This window comes from Rousettus aegyptiacus, unplaced genomic scaffold (assembly GCF_014176215.1).
Source record: "Rousettus aegyptiacus isolate mRouAeg1 unplaced genomic scaffold, mRouAeg1.p scaffold_m13_p_17, whole genome shotgun sequence".
Lineage (NCBI taxonomy): Eukaryota > Metazoa > Chordata > Mammalia > Chiroptera > Pteropodidae > Rousettus > Rousettus aegyptiacus.
This window is the reverse complement of record NW_023416292.1, coordinates 27,795,354-27,811,589: the sequence shown is the minus strand read 5'-3', so window position 1 is coordinate 27,811,589 and position 16,236 is coordinate 27,795,354. Positions and strand designations below refer to the sequence as shown.

Genomic DNA, 16,236 nt, shown 5'->3' with positions numbered 1-16,236 from the left:
TTATGCATAAATCCCTTCCCACTTCCCTACTTTTAAAAGATTCCAAATCTGCCTCCTCTAGGAAGCCTGCCAGAATCAAACCATAATGCTACTGCTCTTCTCTTACTCAAGCTATGATGTCTTTTTCACTATATCTAGTTGCTCAGAATCTGTGAGCACAACTGGTTAGATCGATGCTTCTTAAATGGAAATAGTTTTGTTCCAATAGGCACACTTAGCAATGTCTGAACGTATGTTTGGTTGTCACAACTGATAGGGAGATGCTACTCATGTCTAGTGAGCAGGGGCCAGGGAGGTGCTAAACACAATGCTCAAGGCAGCTCGCACGAGAAAGGATTATCTGGTCCTAAATGTCAGCAGTGCTAAGACTGAGCGACCCTGGGTAAGGTGGTTAGGTCGAGGTCACAGGCTAAAATCTGTACTGGCTACTTAGACTGATTCCTTCACTCTGGTCGGGAGACCAGTAAATATTATAGCTCAGCACAATCCATCAACGGTGTAAGGAAAGCAACCCCAAGCATATAGTCGAAGTGTCACGCAAGTATCTCCTGCATGTATGACGGTCAGTATGTCAGTATGTATGTGGTATGACTTTAAAGACACAAGCAATAAGACAAAGTACATAAAATGCCCAAGGTGAGTCTAATTGCTGTAGTCATCTCACAACTGCCAATCTATCTTACGTGAGGAAAATACTTTCTGAATGATGCTTAAAAGTTTCCTTGAATTACTGAAGAGTATGGGGGCGAGGAGAACTGGCCTATAATCTCACCAGGTAAATGGCTAACTTAAAAAAAAATTATCAACCGACGCACCTGGTTAGTACAGAAGGGTACCAAACGAAAACTAAAAGCTCCCTTCCCACACCCCCACTTCGCTCCCCCGGTCAGTCCGTCCATGAGAGTTTTTAATACCTGATTAGCTTTCTCAGAAGCCCCCATCACATTAACTAATTTTAACAATAATTTAAATCTTTTGGGAAAAGTTCAGAAAAATAAACATGAATTCCAGATCAATCACCACCGTGCAGTCTACAGCGCTGACTCCTCTGTTTACCAGGGCTGTTCCAGAGCGATTATAATTCATTTTTTTCATGCATCGATTTTTAGGTATCGATTCCTAGGCCTTTACTGCGTATATCTCATTTCCCTTCCATCCAACAGGAAAGTGTCTGTCTCCTCAGTGTTCTCACGGTAACTGAAGAAGCGCCTGGCTCGGTACGTTTACCTGACTGGCTGCTGACTCTGACTGCAATCGGATCACGCCCTTAGACTGGAAGCTCCTGGTCAAGCCCGGCCCGCCGCGCGGCTGCCCCGGCTGTGCGGAGCGGAGGGGACAAGGCGGGGAGGAAGGCGCTCACTGACCTGCCTGCTCCAAGGCAACCAGCATAGACTGCTCGATGAGGTCTCGCTCTATGAAGCTGCGGAAGTCTTCACTGTACACAGTGAGGTCTGGAAGCTGGAAGGCACAGACGGGCATTTCCAGGGGGTGCTCACTGCTCCCCCCACCCCCACCATTGGAGGAGACATGGGACCGGGCCAGGGAAACAATGCTGGAGCTGGCGTGGGAGATGCCCCTAGACAGGCGTTTTTCTGCAATGAGAAACGGAGTCACCTTAGAACATACACAGCTCACTCAGAACTTTCCACTCACGTGGAAGATTTCCAGTCAGGGGAACACGCTGAGTCTCACTGGCTACCAAACTTCACAATCCTCTTTCTCAAGCCGAATGCAGTTGGAGAAATAGCAAGTGGCATTTTTGCAGGCACTCACGTTAGCACCGAATATTCGTTCCTTTTTCTCCCCTTTTTGGCATCTGCCCGAACTTCTTCTCCCCATGATTTTTTCCACTTCCATTTCCCAGCATGATAGGGACCCATTTGTCGGGCAGCTTGGTCATTGTTTGTCGGGAGGAAGAGGAAATATGAGGTTTCGTTTGGCTAGATAGACTCAAATAACCTCTCTGATCATTTTCAGAGTCTTGCAGAATGCAGAAAAGGATTCCCATGATAGAAAATTAACGATAACTCTTACACATTCGGGAACTTTCTTATCTACCACCAATAACATTTATATTATTTACTACGACTTTTCTTGATATTCATATTTATCAGAAATTCTTCCTTGTTACCGAGAAAGACAGTAATATAGACAGCGGCCCAAATCATGTCATTTATTTTGAATGCATGGCACTTACGATGCCCCAGCAGATATCCCATTGTGACCATAATTTGCTCACTAAAGCATTACAATTCATTTGCACAGCTTGAGTTGTATAAAGATTACTCAAAGTGCTAAAAATGTGTTGGGTAGCAGTTCTTGACCCAATATTTGCCAGAGATGATGCAAAAAGTGGTAGAGGGTTGTCTAAAGTTATTTCATAGCAATGTCATTTTTTAAACTCTTTTTTTAGGTATTTAAAAAGTACCACACACTCATGGTAAAAAATTGAAATAAAATCAAAAGGTACAAAGTGTTTCAAAGAAACCGCCCTCTCATTCTAAATTCCCGACCCCTTCCCCAGAGGTAATCTTTTGTATCTTTCTAGAATTTTTTATACACACAGAAGCACATATAGCTTTTAAAATCATTCTTTAAAAATCTAAACAGAGCATACTATACACTGTACTGCATCTTACCTTTCTAGGTATTTTTCTAAAACAGCACAAGCTCCGCCTGACTCTAAGGGCTGCAGTGCATCCCACAGTGTGGCTGAGCATCCCACAGCATGGATGGCCACGATATATCTAACCACTACTCTATTAATGGACATTGAAGGTCGTTTACAAGCTTTAACTTCCAGGCTTTACACTACATACCTGTATGTTCCTATCTATGTGTGTTTTAGTTATTTAATATATATATATTAAATATATATATATTTAATATATATTAAATAACTATATATTAATATATATATTAAATAACTATATATTAATATATATTAATATATTAAATAAATATATATATACACACACACGTACATAAACATGATAAATTCCTAGAAATGAGTCAGAGTATACATGCGTTTTAAAATGTTGGTAGATACTGACAAATATTAACAAAATGGCCTCCAAAGAGGTGGATGGTAGTGACCCTTTGAATTCTATTGCCATGTGGAATTGTTATGTTGAAATTGTTATTTCAACAATTAGATTGTATTCCCTTCCTCTTTTTTTTCACAGAATCTACAGAGAGCCTCTCTACGGGACAATGCTTGGACCCAGAGCGGCTGAGAGAGGCTCCGGCACCTGGGCCGACGGAGGCCACCGCAGACAGCTTGGCCAGGAGGGTGGGAGGAGCAGAGCCGCCGCCAGAGGGTCGCCGAAGTCTCCAACACCTCCGAGCAGTCCCCACCTAGCGGTGCCCCCTCCCGCTCTACTCCACGCACCAACGCCGTTACCCCGGTACCCCGGTACCTTGAACGATGTCATCCTGCCGCTGCAGGGTGGGTCGGGGAGGGCGAGCAGACTCTCGATCAGAAAACCCTTTCTCGGGGGTCCTGGAGCCACCACTCCCTTCACCGAAGGGGGACGGCAGGTTCCCAGCATGGACCTGACGCAGCTGTTCAAAATCACTGAGGGCAGCACTCACGTCCCAGTTCTTCCCTGTCAGGAGACAAAGCAAAAAGTGAACTGGGGACAAAGTGTAAGGGACCCGCGAACGGACGCAGAACGAGCACAGCGACCACGCCGTCGGGACGCGCGAGCCCGCGCCGCTCGGCCGTCCTCTCCGCGCCCTGCCTTCGTTCTCTTCACACGCTTCAGGCTGAGGTACCACACTCACTGTTTACACACCGCTCCCTAAGCAAGCTGCGTGAGCACGGCAGCTCTGTCCTGCACTGTTCTAAGTGCTCGCGACTCATTTAATCTTCGTAATAACCCTACACGGTGTCATCTTCGCTCTCGCAGCCAGGGAAATTGAAGCAATTATTCTATGTATTTACCGCTGCTGCTGCTGTATTTGTTTTAATTCTCCAGCTAAGCTGTGTCAGTCTCCATGTCTGAGGAATTACTTCTGAACCATCACACTCACCATCCGCGCCGGCTCCCTCTGCTGGCCTGGAGCGCGAAGAACATCCCCGCCGCGGCCTCACCGCCACCCGCTCCCACTGCGGTCCCCCCAGCGTGTCTCACACACACGACCCCTCACCTCCTTCGGGTATCTGCTCGAATGTCACACTCTTACTAAGGCCCACCCTGACTACCCAAATAAAAATCACAGCCTTATCATTCCCCTTACCATCTTCCATAGCACCTTATAACACACCTTCCAATTCACCTGGATACCATGCTTAGTGTTTATTGACTATCTCTCCCACTAGAACGTAAGGGAAGACTTTTGTTCGTTTTGTTCAAGTATATAGAACCTGGCACATAGTAGGCACTCGATAAATACTTGTTGAAGGATGGAGGGCTTTAGTCCTGAATGAATGAATAAATGAATAAATGACATCTGTCTCGAGCACAGGATCTGTATTCCCAACTGTCTGCTAAATTCTCTAAAATCAGGTCGTCCTAACAAGCGACATACCCAACACTGAATGCCCATCATCCTTCCTCCTCCATCTGCTGCTCCTCCTCCGTCAGTCAGTGACCGCACCACACGCCCTCCAGGCCAGGAGCTTCGGCTGTCTTCAGCTCCTCCCCCTCACTACCCAGTCACCCCTCATGTCGGTCCCCCTGGAACATCTCTCCACTCCATTCTTTCTTATCCATTTCTATTGTCACCGCCCTAAATCAGTCCTCATACTCTCTGCGGGGTCCTTGGTCTTCTGGGAGGGGCTGTGCAGCCTCTCGGCCCCTAACCTCCACCCTCTAATTTGTTCTTTCCACTACAACCAGGGTTATCTTTGAAAAGAAAAAGTACGAGACAGAGAGAAAATGCCGACCATCTTCTGAGTCCCCCTCTGAGGTGTGTCCTAAGTCCCGCTTCCCAGTCTGTCCACCACTGCAGTCCGCGTCGCCGTCTCTTCGCACCTGTACCGCGGCGACACTCTTAACGGACTTCACCACGTCTGCTCTGCCTTCCGATCCGTTCCACGTCCTTCAACCAGCACAGGGCTGCAAACTGATTCGATCACGTCGGCCCCCCGGTTAAAACCCGTCACTGCTCCCCACTGAATGCAGAATGGAACTCCGATCCCTTCCCGCGGCCCCCCAGGCTCTGCTTCCGGCCTGTCTACGCCAGTCCCCACCATCCTGCAACACTTTCCTCACCTCACTCGCTATTAGTTTCTCCAATGTGTCAAACTCTCTTCCACCTTAAGGTCCTTGCGCAAGCTGTTTCTCCCACACACACACGCTCTCTTCTCCACGCCTTGCTACCCCTACACATCCTTCTGGGTTCAGCTCGAATGTCACTTCCTCAGAAAGGCCTTTCTGTGCTCTCTAATTTAGCTTTTTCTCTTAACTTCCACAGCACCCTCAACTTTTCTCTGAGAGAGAGAGAAAAGCATTAATTCGTAAAAGAATTGTTAAGAGCTGGACTCTGAAACCAGACCGCCTAGGTTCATTCCCACTTAACCTCTCTGAACCTCAGTTTTTAAAATGTAATACTGGGCTAATAAAACCTATATTGCAGAGTGGTTGTGAGAATAAAATAACGTTATCTCAAGTACATCACACATGACACATACAGTAGGTGTGCAGAGGAAGAGGAGGCATTTGAGCTGAATCCTGAAGGACAAGGAGAATCTCAGAATAATGAAACTGCATACTCAGGAAACGTGATCAGGGGAAGGTGACGGGGACCATGCCGGAGCACAGGAAGTGTGGGAGCGGGTAGCAGGAGATGAAAAATTTTAAATGCAACTTAAGGGCAAAGTCATACTGAATTAGCAAACGGGAATTTAAACCCTGATCTTCTGTTTCCAAACTAATGCTCTACTCACAGGTAGCCAAGCAAATGTCAAACTGATCCTTGCTAAGGGCTGACAATCTAAAAAATTATCCATGTACACGAAGAACGAGCTCTTTCCCCCACAAGCTTATCTAGTTGTATCACTATGTATTTTCATTATCAAAAAGCATGTGTTAATTATGACTCCAAAGAATCCCACTGAATGATTCCATGTCTGAAGACCTTAGAATCTAGAGCATGCATCCTTACACGTGTATACCGTGTAAGGATTTCATACTTTCATTTTCTTTTGGAAACAAAAGAAAATGAAAGTATGAAATCGATGCACGCTACACAGAATTACCCATACAAAGCAGGGAAGGAAAAAATTAAAACCACAGATTATTCCAAATATAAAAATCTAAAAGTCATTACCTGAGCATAAATTGACAGTGCAGAAAGCTATACCAAAAACTCAAGGTGAAATGGGTATTTTTGCATTTTTAAATTACGGTGGGTCGTACGCAAAGTAGATTATTAGAAGTAACTTAAATGGAAGGCCTACCACACAAAAAGCGTCTTTCTGATCACCTTAAACGTTCTCTCCTGATGACCACTTACCTTCCAGGAGATCTCGGGCCAGCCCTGGCTCTGCTCCCGTGGAACGGACAAAATCAGACAGGACAGCATCCATGTCCAGGGTCATGTGATCACTACGGACTCTCAGGCAGCTGATGTAGGGAGGACATAGATCAAAACTGGGGGTCTCCACCTAGGGAGGAAATAAACATGTAAGGCTCAAATCACGCTGGAACCGGATGATCACGGCCCGATTTCTGCAGCTTCCTAACCAAATGGGGCACCTCTCCATCCCGGCTCATTCACTTCAGTTGAATTTATTATGAAGAGTAACACTTGGTTTTCTAATTCTTTATTAACAATAATTTCTTAAATACTACATTAACCACAAAACCATAATATCACTCTAGATAACGCCTTACCCTGCCTTTCTGGAGTGTCACCTTTCCACTCGTCCCAACTTGCAGGAGGGAGCAAAGACAGCCACCCTGACGAAGTCCCTATCTGCATTATTCTCTAATGTAACACCTCGTTTATTTCCTTCTGACACTGATATGCCCTGAAATCACTGTAATTAGTTGCTGTCTAGCTTCCTTCTCTAACATGTAAGTTTCCTGAAAGGACGCTTGTGTGACTTGTTCACTAATGTGCCCCCAGCATTTATCACTTGGCACTTGGCACCGTGCTAGGCACACAGGCCCTCAGTAAGTATCCGCCGAATGAATGAAGGAATACTATACACTATACCTTTAGAGCTGACCCCTCTTCTGATGCTGGCTAAGGAAATGATAGGAGCAAACTGACAGCTAAAACTACTCAAAATAAAACCATAAGCTGTTAAGAAGAGTAGAGATCCCAAAGGTTCCTAACGAAATTTAGTCTCTGTCCACTAACTCCACAACTGCGGGAAGCATGCCTTTCTCCGCCCAGGCAAACAACTGCCAGTAAGTTCACCTGAGAAAGCTCTCTTTCCAGTAAGTTCACCTGAGAAAGCTCTCTTTCAGACTTGACTTTGGCAGACAATACATCCCCGACCAGAGAGCCCAGGACTGATCGCGTCCCTTAAAATACACATTCCTTAAAATACGAAGGTGACGATTTGTGGGTCATAAACCCAGTAGGTCACTGACTCGACAACACCGAATTTTCATGAGAGAAAAATGGCAAAACAGAGTGTTCTGTCTTTAACTGTGAGATCTGTGAGTGTACGGACATGTTTTCTTCGTATTTGTAGTCCCGACATCTAATGTAGCATCTACAATATCACAGGCATTCAATCAATGCCTGATGAATAAGTGATCAATGGTTGAGTGAACCTCCATATCAGCCACCACCGAACCAATCTGAGGCTTAACTTAGAAGATCAGAAAGGGTACTTCGTACTTCGTATCATCCCTCTATTTCTAAGGGCTTTTGCCTTGGTCTCGATCTCTCTCTCGAAGTTTTAGAAACTCTCCTTTCTAAAGAGACATCAATTGTACTGTCACTATTTCCACTGTCCTCACATCGCATGATTTTTACCTACACCTACATGTATTAGCTGGGTGACTCTGGTCAAATTACTTACAGGGTTCCAACTGCCTCTTGTATACCCTAGACTTGGATTCGATGACTTTAAGATCCTTTCCAGGCTGAAAAATTGAACTTCAGCTCACTGGAGCCTCATAAGCTATGATCCTTGTATTTCCTTTTGGTCTGCGCATTATCAATGTCTAATTTACTTCCATGCCACTTAGCACAATTGTCAGTAAAGGCTACCAATACACACAGAACTTCTGGTTGAAGATAGCTCAAATTTAAAATGTTAAGTTATCAAATAAGTTAGTTCCTTACATTCATTACTTAAGAATTAAAATTTTATGAAAGTCAGAGATGAATGAGTAGCTTCTCCCTCTCTTAACACAGACAAGAATTCCTCCTCTAGGCTCATTTCAGTCAGTCTTAGGTTGCAGGAGATGTTATAGCCCAAACAGCTTAAATTCATGAATAATTCAAACCAAGAGCATACTGCAAAATGAACTTCAATCTTCTATCTTTAAAAAAAAAAAAACATGCAAGAGAACTTGGTAAAGCTACTTTAATTTCCAAAAGAATGTGGGAAATATAGACTAAGCACACAAATAGCGATCAGTAAAAAAGTGCTCAGCAGAAGACAAAAGAGTTGATTACGCCACAGGCACGCAGGCCACTCCCCAGCTGGACACAGGCTTCCGAGTGAGAGAAGCCAATGAAAACCGCCCATGTCACGGCATTGAAGATCTCACAGGCCAAAGCTGCAGGTCATTCTTCTCAAAAAGTATTTAAAAAAAATAATTTAGAGGTTCAATATTATCTAGAAGGTCTTGCTCAAAAATTCAAAGCACTAACCCATACTTGTCAGCAGCACATTCTTTCATAGTTGAGGTCTCCTGCATGCCACGGACGCCACCCGACCCCACCCTACAGGTGAGGACAGCATGTCTGTGACATCACCACCAACACCTGGCCGGAGCGTCTCAGATTCCAAATGGGAGTCTCCAGGGCAATGACTAAGACTCACAGTCCTCGGCTCTGTGTCGGCACAGGGGAAGGGAAAGGAGAAAACTAAACGCTGGCTTGCAAACTTTCAAATGCAACAGAAGAGGCTCTCAAATAGTTGACTGAATGGTATTTAGACAGATTTCGATTGGAGTCAAAATCCTCCAACCTTCCAACTGGAAGCGACCTCAGCGATTATTTAATCCAATGTCTGCCCCCACTCAAGAAGCTGTCTATTACATCTGACGGAGGGAGCAATCGTCCAGTCTCCGCGTGAATACGAGCTTTGATGGAGAACCCATTTCTTTGCCAGCATGTCCATTTTACTGTTGGACAGCTCTAATTGTTAGAAAATGCTTTTCTAAACTAAATCACCAGCCCTCCTCCTCTCACACAATGGTCCTTGCTCTGTTCTCCAGAACAATAAAATCTATTCCCGGGAATGACGAAATTTTCACGGAACGTGATTAGATGAAGCATTTCTTCGCATAAAAACTCATTGTGGCCCCACACTGCAACGTTGTGAGCCAGCCAGTGGTCGTCACGTTACGAAGTCCTTGCTTGAGTCAGTACCTGCTTCTGCCCGTGTTCACTCCTAAGTGTTTGTGTCGACCCTGTAGCATGGACGCAAGATACGGAATAAATGAAGTCGGGGTCTTGTTTCCACCTCTACTTCCACTTCCGGGCCCTCCTGAAGTGATGACAACAATCAAGAATAAAAGCTGACGGTTTAATTAAGCACTTTCAAAAACATCCTCTTACTCAGTAACGACAATCCTCCTGCAGCGAGCTTATCATTCCCAGTCTACGAACAGAGAAACGAACAAGGCCGGGACAGTCGGGGGGCTGCTCAAAGTCTGAACCCAGATATTTTGAACACATGCTCTCTCTACTCCACCACGCTGCCTCCTAGGCGCTGGGGCACGATGTTCCCCAGACCTGCACTGATTCCCACCCAGTTAATCCCTTCGCCGTCGGAAAGGCCTGTGCCAATCTCTATTAATTAAAGACTTAGACGCCTGTCTTGTATTTCCTCACTTCGAATCCTTCCATTTTCCTCAGCAATTTCATCACCTACCTGCACAACCCATGCAACATTTCAACTGGAGAAATTAAAAATCTCATCAAATGCAAAGACCTCCGTCTCTACTCCAGCAGCTCAGTCCTGGATCTTGTCATCTTCAGAAACCACCCCGCCTCCAAGTCTTCAACTCCCAACATCTTACTCTGGCTACAACCTCATCTCCTTCCAGCTTTCCCTCTCGACTACTGAACCCGCTGCCTCACCTCAGACCAAGACATCCAATTCCGTAACCACCTTATTCATAAATTCAACAAAACCCATCGAGTGCCTGTAGCATGTTAGACATCATGGTCAGGATGAGGAACATAGCAGTGAACTAGAATGATCTCTAATCGCAAAGCTCCCAGTGTGGAGAAAGAAAACCACAAAATTTCACAAACGATTATAATTTATTAAAGAAATGCTGAGGGGAAAAGTGTTGTCTCCTACAGGGAGTCAGGAAAAGCTTCCCCAAGGAAGTGACATTACATCGAAGACCCAGAGATTGACTAGGAACTGGAGAGTCAAACTGGGAAAGAAAAAATGCTCTGAGCAGAGGAACCATACATCTACGTTCTACGGCAGGAAGGAACACAGAGATGAGAATGGTGCAAAATGAGGATGAAAAAAGGGCCTCGTGGACCCTGTTAAATCGAGATTTTTATCCTAAAAGCAACGAGAAGCCACTGAAGGGCTGTGAGCAGGGGCAGGACATAACCAGACTTGAATTATTAAAAGATCGCCCTGGCTGCAGTGAGAAGAATAGTCTGGAGAGAGCACAAGTGGATATAGCGAGAATTGGCTAGAAAATTATTACAAAGGAGATGATGGAGAGGTGGACCAGAACGATGGCAGAGAAGACTGAGAAAAACAGAGACCCTACTGTCCCTTCCTGCCTAACGGAATGTGAACCCAATGACTGATTGCTTAATTTATTTTCCTGTAAAAACCTAGTTCCCTTATTCTTCTATTTCATCCGTCCAACATGGATAGATCCTGCATTCAACTTCTCTGCTACTAAACGGGACTACTGAGTAAGGACAAGACTGCAGAACCTTGCAGAGCAATGACTACAAATATATGATGTTCAGTCTCATTCCTTTCAATGAAACATTGCTGTCTTTTGCTTGATTTAGGACCTCAACCAAACTCCTCAGTACTATCCCACACCTTTGCCATTCTCCTTGAGCCTCCTACCCAGCCCTTCTCGCCTCTCTTACTCCTGGCAGATGACCTTGCCTCCAACTTCACAGAGAAAACTACAAAACAAGAACAAAGCCAGAGGAGTTCCTTTGGGTTCCCTCCCCTCCCCTACTTGCTGGCTGCTAGTCTCCTTTCCCCTGCAGAACTCCTAAAATAGACTCATTCTCTGATGTTACTTTCTCCCATTATGTTCAGTCCTCGACCCACCAAAATGGCCTTCTAGTGAAAGAGAATGGAGGTTCCTCAAAAAAATAAAACTAGAACTATCACATGACCCAGTCATTTCACGCCTGGGTATTTATACGAAGAAATCGAAAACACAAATTTGAAAAGCAACATGTACCCCTACGTTCACTGCACTATTACTAGTAATAGCCAAGATATGAAAGCAACCTAGATGCCCATCAATAGACTAATGGATAAAGAGGCAGTACATACATATAATGGAATATTACTCAGCCGTAAAAAAGAATGGAATCTTGCCACTTGCGACAACGTGGATGGAGCTATAGGATATTGTGCTAAGTGAAATAAGTCAGAGAAAGACAAATACCATATGATTTCACTTACATGTAAAACCAAAAAAACAAAACAAACAAATAAAACAAATTCATATATACAAAGGAGAAATCAATGGTCACCAGATGGGAGGGGGTAGGGGATGCATGAAAAAGGTAGAAGGGAACAAGTATGAATTGCCAGTTATAAAAAGTCAAAGGGATGTAAAGCATAGAGAATGAGCCGATAACACTGTGATAACTACGTATGGCGCCAGATGGATACGAGACTTCCCGGGGTGATCCCTCTGTAGAAACGCCTAATCACTATGCTGTACGCCTGAAACTGACAGAATGTCAACTGTAAATGAAAAATAAATTAAAATTTATGCTAAAAAGAGAGACTGACATTAGTCAGTACCTAGTAGGTACTCAGTCTTTGTTCAGATGAACTGAATTGTATTTGTACAGAGCCCCACTACACACACACACACACACACACACACACACACACACACACACACCCTTGATAACAGAGCTGATATCAGCTAATCAGTGTTGTAAACGGGTGAGTCTAAGACAGTTGCTCATCTCGAAGGCATTTACTTGAGATTGTTATATGATCTTATTTGCAATAGACTTCTCTTCTTAAACATTGTGTATCTCAGGCTAATATTAAAATCAGTCTGCATGCTCTGAGCACCCAACTACTTAGTAACAGAGAAAAATGACCCCAAATTAAATACTGACTGTAGATACAAGAGCTGTGTTAAACTGCCTGAGAAACTACTGACCCTGCATTCTCGCGTCTACACTACCCCCCAAAGCAGCCACATCCCCCCACTATGCCCACTCTCCGGGTTCCACTGATGCGTTACAGCTGTGTCTGAGGCCTCTCCGACTCCTCCCCAAACTCTGGGAAACCACAGCTCTTCAAAGGTCAGAGACTCCAACACGTCTATGATGCCAGCCCTGAGGAATCCAGACAGGGAGAAAGAGGGGGGCGAAACCCTCAGAAATCTCCACAGTTCTCCTCTAGGTGGGAGGGAGAGATGAAAGACCGTCCTGGCAGGTTGTTTTCCGCTAATACGCGTCCTTCAAAGCAAAAAAACAAAATACGACCTTAGAAAAAAGAAAATATGACCAAATTCCATACTAAAGAGACCCAGGGATCACTAAATATTACGACCCAGAGATAATAAGATGGGTCTAAAGGAAGAAGCAAGAGAAATAATATGTATTAAAGCTTTAGACATTACTGCATTTAAACTTCCACGCAACTCTAAGAGGTTTGTTTGTATTGGTAACCTCACATCATGGGTGAAGACGCCAAAGCTCACGACGCTTAGGTGACCTGTCCAAGGCTACGCAGGTAAAAAGTGGCAGGACCCGGGATTTTACGAACCCAGCTGGGGGCCCAGGAACAGGCCCAGCTGAGAGTCCGGGGAGGACCGAGGACGCCGGGGAGCCCACCCACGTGCAAGCTTCGACGCCTTTCAACTCCACGCTGACAGACAGAATTGGCTCTGGATTTAGATGGATCTAGGTTCAAATCCCCACTCTACTACTAAGGGCTGTGCAACCACGGGTTAAGTAACAGCCATGCTGTGCCTCTGTATCTGCACATTTAACATGCGGAAAAAGTTGCATTTCAGATCTCTTGTCAGGATCAAGTGACAAGATATGTAGAGCCTTCAGGGCAGTGCCTAACACACAGTAGGCCCTCAAAAAACATCAGTTGCCTTCTTCTACAAACCGCCTCCCACACATTCTGCCTCACGCGGCAGGAGCTCAACGCCGTCCCTGTATCTTTCCCTGAAAAGCTCCCAGTGCTCCTCCCAGACCGACCCTCCAGGCCCACGGCCACTCCCGAGGCACCCCGCTCACCACTCCCATTCCAGGCATCCAACTCCGAGCCTTCAAGAAAATGTCGTCAAGGGGCTCCCTTAGCTGTCGCTTCTGCCAGGTGGCCCCTCAAAAATAACAGCAAGAGAAAAATGTCTGTCCTCTCTCCTAGAGGTACAGACACAGCTAAACACCTCGTTCATTCCCAGATCTCCAGAACAGTCATTTCACGCATGCTCACTGAACTCCCAATGTCTTAATCTGCCAGTCCTACTTCGCCACCTTCATGCCTTACTAGTCTCATCCTAAATTCAAAGATTTTATAACACTCTCTTAACCTCATACATGTTGTCTACTTTTTGGATTGTTGGTAATAAATGTTTATATCTCCTCCTGTTCACCATGCACAATTCTGCGTTGTTTCCCACCTCCATCACAGTCCATATTCAGGGAAAGTCAACTTCCTGTTCTGAATCGAACTTAAGAGAAAAAATTCAACCCAATCGTATAATTTACCACTTGCAAAGCAAGTTATTAGTTTGCCACAGGCTACTGTGGATACGCGCCAGTAAGGACTCAAGAGCTGATCCCATGGCTCCATCACAGCCACTGGTAGGTGTATGTGTCAGAATACGATTTCACTACTTTTTTTAGGAGTTTTCTAAGTTTTTAATCGGGCCTACAAGTAGCGAGCGAATCTCTAAGAGACAAGTCCCCATTAGCAACCAAGCGTCAATATGAAGATCAGGAGAGTTCACAAGAGACGCCCTTACGAATGGGCATGTGTCTTCTCCGTGCTACTGATAAAGATGCCCTGGATTACAGTTATTTGGGAAATTTAATAATTTGGAAGGCTTGCACAATGGAAGTGACCTTTGGAAAACTAAGGGCAGAGAGTCAGAGGGAAAGTCTGTTATTATAATATTGGCAAAACAACAGTAACTTGAATAGAAATAGAAGTCATGTTAATGTTTATTTTTTTAGATCCAGACCAGTAAGTCTATTTGCCACACACAATGAATTTTTTGTTTTTTCTTTCAGTTAGGGCCAAGGATAGTCTGAGGTTTGGTTCTCAAGAAATTCAACTTTCAAAAGACTAGTCTGTAAAAACAAAAGTTCAACTTGAGCCCTTAAAGATTCTGGTTACTGAACTTTTGACATGAGAGAAAAAATAAATACTACAAATCAACAGAGACTAGTCCAATAGCAAAACACGCTGTTTCACTAGAATCAACCCTCGGCAGCTGACAACCTTCTCTCCCCTTCTTGATACCTGTTTGTCATTTCACTGTCAGGTATAGAACTTCCGTTCAAGGGGGAAATGGCAAAAGGAAAAAAAAGTCCAATTATTATACTATCTGCAATCAGCTATCGATAGGGAATCAATTCACTTCATAAATTTCCTCTAGTAAATTAACTTCCTTCAGGTTATAATAACTTTTCTTTAAAAAAAAAAAACCTCAAACGATTTAAAAAACCTTATTCGAAAAAAGATATATATAATTATTTTTTTTTTATTCTCCATCTGCAAGTTCCATACTTCCTGGCCATATCTAAACCTCATTTGAACTACAGGCCGGTATGTACAACATTCGCTGGCACACCCTGTTATCTGAAAGTGCCTTGTAATATCAGCTGACCTTCCTGAACTTACATCTTATCTCTCCAATGTGATTATCAGTCATTCATTCCAAATTGACCAAGCTCAGTCCATCACTCCCAGGCGTTGCCCTAGGGCCTGGAAATACAAACCAGAAAGGAAGCCACAATCCTACCTTTAAGGTACTCCACATGTTATCAGTGTCCCGTGGGGCAGGAAGAGGTAGGAGAAACCAGTTTGGCTGAATGGGTTACAGAAGTTTTTCAAACTGAGTCTTTAGGATATGCAAGAGCTCATCCCAGGCTGCAGAACTAGATCTATTCTAGACAGAATTAAGATCCTTGAGTTCGGCACCTCTCTTTTACACTTTTAAAATCTTTGAACAGTCCTAACAAATCGCTTGACACATAGTAGATGTCTAATAGATATCTGTGGCCCTAAATTATTCATGCTAGCCCATACATGGGGATAATTGAGAGCTCATCTATACATAAAATAGGCTTGTGAATTATTCATTGGTTTCAAATGTCATCACTTGCCCATAGATATGTATATATCCAAGGTCTGTCCACTAAAACATAGTTTCTCTTTTGTAGTAAATTTTTGGTTTTAAAGCTCGTTTACAATATGGCTTCATTTAATATTTTAAATATTAAATGCTGAGTTTTTAATCCCCCCTTTTCTGATGGAAAACACATATATAGAGAGGCCTACAGAACTTAAATGGCACCCAGAAAATAAGGAGCTTGGACCTCGGTGCTCTGAACCTGAATATGAAGTTTATATCAGTTCTCTAGGGGCTCTGAACAAAATCGAATCAGCGTGGCCATGCAAACTCCACAGGCTAAAAAACTCTTTCATATTTTGCTTTTAAAAATACCATCCACGTTTACCTGCACTGCCTACAAGCCGTGATCATCTCCCCACCACCTACCTATCTCACCGACACACACAGTTTCTATTTCCAGGTAGGAGCTAAGAAGCAGAAACTCTAACCCTGGATACCCTGGGTATTATTTGGGTCTCTTTCATTTATTTGTATAGGTTGTGCTTTTCATGGTAATAATGTTTCTTTTAAAAGCAACAAGCCT

At 44.1% G+C, this 16,236-nt stretch overlaps 1 protein-coding gene across 5 annotated transcripts in view; it reads right to left on the bottom strand.

The window, feature by feature from the left end:
• Positions 1 to 16,236, bottom strand: part of OTUD7B (OTU deubiquitinase 7B) — a 46,748-nt gene that overhangs the window by 14,531 nt on the left and 15,981 nt on the right. For 4 of the 5 annotated variants that reach the window (XM_036234949.1, XM_036234950.1, XM_036234952.1 and 1 more), the window contains exons 3-5: positions 6,463 to 6,613; positions 3,420 to 3,608; positions 1,365 to 1,592 (exon numbers count right to left, since the gene is read on the bottom strand). In XM_036234949.1, the coding sequence (XP_036090842.1) occupies positions 1,365 to 1,592; positions 3,420 to 3,608; positions 6,463 to 6,547 (502 nt within the window). In that variant the 5' untranslated portion in view covers positions 6,548 to 6,613. Of the gene's footprint in view, positions 1 to 1,364; positions 1,593 to 3,419; positions 3,609 to 6,462; positions 6,614 to 9,510; positions 11,721 to 16,236 lie in introns of those variants that run through there. The other variant, XM_036234953.1, reaches the window with a different exon arrangement.